The sequence below is a fragment of the Apis dorsata genome, unplaced genomic scaffold (genome assembly GCF_000469605.1).
Source record: "Apis dorsata unplaced genomic scaffold, Apis dorsata 1.3 scaffold_326, whole genome shotgun sequence".
NCBI lineage: Eukaryota > Metazoa > Arthropoda > Insecta > Hymenoptera > Apidae > Apis > Apis dorsata.
Window position 1 is genome coordinate 54,660 of NW_006263594.1, and position 4,651 is coordinate 59,310.

Here is a 4,651-nt window from a genome sequence, read left to right on the forward strand (position 1 = left end):
TTTTTCGGTTACGTCAGGAACACATGCTTGTTATTTTCATTCGAATGATGCGTTGAGATTTTAGCACATTTAGATGACGAAAGATTAGAAACAACAAATGAAAAATATACGTGCGTACATTTGATATGAAATGAAAAGAAATGAAATAATGAATCAATTGTAAATTGATCGAAACTTGACGCCTTTTCATAGCCAAGTAATTGCAGAATTTGTTTCTAAAGGAAAAAATTAATTCCAATATTTCATTCAAGATTTTTTTCATCAGAGGTTGAGCGATACGAAGAATGTGCGGAAATGGTTTTGCGTCATGGTCAAATTTTAATTCGCTTAACTGAGATTCGATCGACATCAACGTCTCGTTTAACCTTCGATGAAACTAGCTATCCTTGATCGAAACATCGATCCATTATTTTCCTTTAGAAACAAATCTTCCCTCCCTCCCCCCAAAGACTTACAAAAATACTACACGAGCAATTTTCAGAATAATACTTCAAACGAAATATAATATACATTTTCCAATCCAATAATCAAGATTTAAAAAAGATAAAAAAAAAAAAAAAAAAATCTAAAAAAAATTACGATCTTTCGATGGAAAGAAAAGAAAAAAAAAAAAAAAACGAGAAAAACACTTGAACTTTTCGATCCGAAAGTTATCACTCGCTCTCCCTCCCCCCCGATTCAGATTCGGGAGTATCGCGAGGAATCCTCCTCGTTCAGGCCCTCTGATTAACCGTGGTGCCGGCCGACTGCGAGGCCACGTGGCGGTGATTAATATGCGCCTTCAAATTTCTCTCGTACTTGGAGCTAAACGTGCAATGGGGGCAATTGAAGGAGGGCGCTTTGCCGCACTCGTACAACAAGTGCCTCTTCAATATGTAAGCGTTCTTGTAGCTCTTCCCGCATCTCGAGCAATTGTGTCGACGATCGAGCCCCGACACTGACACGCTGCCGATCGATCTGTTGTTGTTGTTGTTATTGTTGTTGTTGTTGTTGTTGTTGTTGTTGTTGTTGTTGTTGTTGTNTCTCCCTCCGTGACGGGAGGGACAATGAAGCCTTGCCCGCCGTTGAGGCGTCAACGGTGCTGGAACTTCATTGGCTGTGACGCGTGACATTCGCCTCGCCCCGTCCGAGCTCCATCCAAGGCTCGCGAAGAAACCTGAAACCATCGAAACAAAACGTTTCGAACGGTCGATTAGTTTCACGTGTGTTTTGGTCGCTCTACAAAGCTATCTGTATCTGGTACTGGTATTATATTTCGTTGCACGAAATTGCTCTTTACAACGGCGAGGGCCATGCGATAAAAAAGAAAAAAACATTCAAGTTTTCAAGCTTAGCAACAACGAGCATGTCAATGGGGAATCGGGGATCAAGGGGATATGATTACTCGGCTAGCTATTTCGCCTATAGGAGGATCTTCTTTCCGTTACTTGGAACGAGATTTTTCTTTCTCTAAGGTCTAAGGTTAAGGTCTAAGACCCTCCTAAGGATCTCGCGTATTTATCTCTCAATCCCTCGACGACACGACGAAATACGCTTTCGCTGCCGCGTATTTTTATAGATAATAGTAAAGTTTATAGGGATAAAGTTTTCTTTTTTTCCAAGATACCGGTCTTCTTTTCGTACCTCCAACGTGTTTCCTTCGTGTTTATTCCGTGTTTTGTTCACTTTGTAGTAGTAGTGGTAGTAGTGTCCGTAGCCTTCGTGTTTCGTCCTTTGAATTCGAGCTCGCTCGAGTTAGTAAGAATCGTCCCTGAAACTCAAGCAACGTGTCGATTAATAATTGATATCCGGTATTTTAAAGAATGCCAGATTCGTCAGAAATATTCGTTAGAGATTTTTCCCGTGCCTCCTCTTCTTCCCAGACGAGGGCAGTGTGTCTCTTCGATCGATCGTTGGAGATTGGATCCATCAGCATCACCTGTGAAAAAAACAATATTGTATCAGTATGCGGAAATTCGAGATTCTCTTACCACTTTCTCTTCCCCATTTTTCTTTCATTGGCGAACTCCGTTGTCCTGAACGTCCATAAACAGTTGTACAGGAGCGATGAATGAAGAGCAAGAAATGGAAGCGGTTTGCCTTTCTAGACTTTATTTTGCTCTAAATCGAATACAAGGCTCTCTACAAATTGACAAAAAAAAAAAAAAAGGAGGGAAACAAGCATTTTGGAATGTTCGAAAAGACGAAACGCTACGGGTACAAAAAAAAAAAAAAAGGAGGGAAACAAGCATTTTGGAATGTTCGAAAAGTCGAAACGATACGTGTACAAAAAAAAAAAAGACAAAATGAAAAGGAAGCACAGTAGTGGTGTAAGAAAATGTAGAAGACGCGAACGATCGGCCAGCTGGATGGAGTCGCGCGAGTTTTCACCATTTTTACTTTCTTACTGGATCGCGTACGATACGCGCCGTCACGCGATTCGAATTTGGCGGCGAAACAAGATGGCGCGCCGTTCCGACGCGATTCCGCCCAATCGGCCGACCGATCGTTCTATAAAAATTTCACAAGCAAGCGACGCTTCTTCTTATTCGCGGTAACGTGAAAAACACGAAAAACCGGTCGAATCGCTCAATCAATCGAACCGATTTTTCCCGCTTTCCCGTGGCAAGGGTACGAGGTTTGCCACATTGTCCGCGATCGATCTTTCTTCGATCTCGATAATCGAGCGCACAATTCGATTGCTCGTGTGCCGCGCCACCCCTCGGAAAACGGGTGGCGTCGGCGTGCGTTTTACTTTACTTCGTTACATGCATGTGTGGATTCGTCGCAAGAGAACAAGCAAAAAAAAATTATCTAGAAAGAAAGAATATCGTTATCATCATAGCGTAATCGTTAATAATTATTGCTCTCTAAATAATATTAATATAAAATGGAGACAAAAATGTAATAATAAATCATCGTTCGTTGGCAAATACATGGCGACAAAGAAATTACGATTACAAATATGTTTTGCGTTCGAGGCGCTGAGCGGAAGTTGTAGTTGCGTTACTCTTTTTTTTTTTTTTCTTTTCTTTTATTTTTTTTACGTGCTCTCTGTTCTTTCTCTCTCTCTCTCTCGCATACACACACGGTATACACGCATACGTATACACTCGTACACTTTCTCGTACTTTTACTCGTTCGCTCTCGACTCTTCCCTTTCTCTCTGATATTAAATCGGTTACTTTCGCTCGCTCTCTCTCTCTCTCTCTCTCTCTCTCATTCTCTCTCACTCTTTCTTTCTCTCTTCCATTCTGTCTCTCTGCACACGTAAAGGCACACACATACGCATACTCTTTCTCTTCCTCCTCATACAATTCAGCAGCGGTGCTTGTACTAATTATAAGAATATCGTAGTTAAGGATCGAGCGCGAGATTCCCTTGGTAGCGCCAATAGTGAAATTTAATTCGAGACACCGCGATATAATACTTTTATATTCCAGTATTGGACAAACTTTTTTTTTTTTTTTTTGTTTCGATGAATTATCGATGGACGTAATTCGTGCCACGTGGAATCAAGATCACTCTCGCGTTAATGTCGCGCACCGGAAGTGGTTGTTCCGGAAGTGGGACAACCGTTACCGTTGGCCAAGGGATGTCTCGATCTCGATTCGTTTTCGTCGCGGCCTCGTGCCACGCGCGGTAAATTCGCTATTTATTCGTTACAGATAATTGTACTGTTTAATTAAACGCGAACGAACGAAAAAAAAAAAAAAAAGTAGTCATTGTAAAGGAACGCGAGTATCGGTAATACTCGTTACTTAAAAAAAAAAAAAAAAAAAAAAAACGAAAACAAATATAATAGAGGATACAAAAGGGGCTAGGGTGGGGTAGATGGATGGGGATGGGGAAAAAAAAAAAAACAAAAGAACAAGGAGAACCGCATAAGAAATAAACAGAAAACGAAGTAAAATAAAAAAAAAAAAAAAAAAAAAAAGAAAAACGTAAAAAAAAAAAAAAAAAAACGAAATAAAAAAAAAAAAAAAAAAAAAAAGAAAAACGTAAAAAAAAAAAAAAAAAAACGAAATAAAAAAAAAAAAAAAAAAAAAAAAAAAAAGAAAACACATATCGGGAATCACATTGTAGTCGGTTGTTTTAGGAAAATCGTGGACAAAAAGGAACAAAATATGTATGTATGTATGTATGTAAACGCGCAGGGGATGGTGGAGTCACTATGTATATATAATATGGATCGACAACGAAGATGAGTACGTCTTAGCGGATACATTGGCAGTATAAAGGCGAGTGATCGAGATTTAAATTCTGTTTTTTCTTCGGCGTAAATAAATAATTTCTAAAAAAATATCACTGGTCTCAAGATGTTCGGCGAGTGCCACCATCGTAAATTGATACATCGATAACGATCGCTCTAATTTCCGTTGGACAACTTTCTCCTTCCCCTATCCTTTATTCGCGAAAAATCAAATATCCAGCGACAATTTAAATCGTTTGAATTATCGTGCTTACTTTCTTCGAAAGTAGAAAGGATAGGAGATAAAGGAGAATAGGAATTCATTCGAAATTAAGCGACGATTAAGTTTCTCTCTGTAAACGGTGACACTCGGCCGATAATACCGTAGAAATTCGTTCACAGCTGGATGCGCCCAGCGCCTCTTGATTTCTTTTTTTCTTTTTCTTTTTTTTTCTTTTTTCTTTTTTTTTTTTTTTTTTT

The 4,651-nt window shown here is 39.3% G+C and overlaps 1 protein-coding gene across 1 annotated transcript; it reads right to left on the reverse strand.

Annotated features, from left to right (window-relative positions):
• Positions 1–595: 595 nt before the first annotated feature.
• On the reverse strand, positions 596–2,172 carry LOC116185907 (autophagy protein 5-like). Its single transcript, XM_031511519.1, has 2 exons — positions 1,624–2,172; positions 596–1,156 (listed from the first exon to the last, which is right to left on the reverse strand). The coding sequence occupies exon 2, from the start codon at positions 1,110–1,112 to the stop codon at positions 714–716; it is 399 nt and encodes a 132-aa protein (XP_031367379.1). The 5' UTR covers positions 1,113–1,156; positions 1,624–2,172; the 3' UTR covers positions 596–713.
• Positions 2,173–4,651: the final 2,479 nt, after the last annotated feature.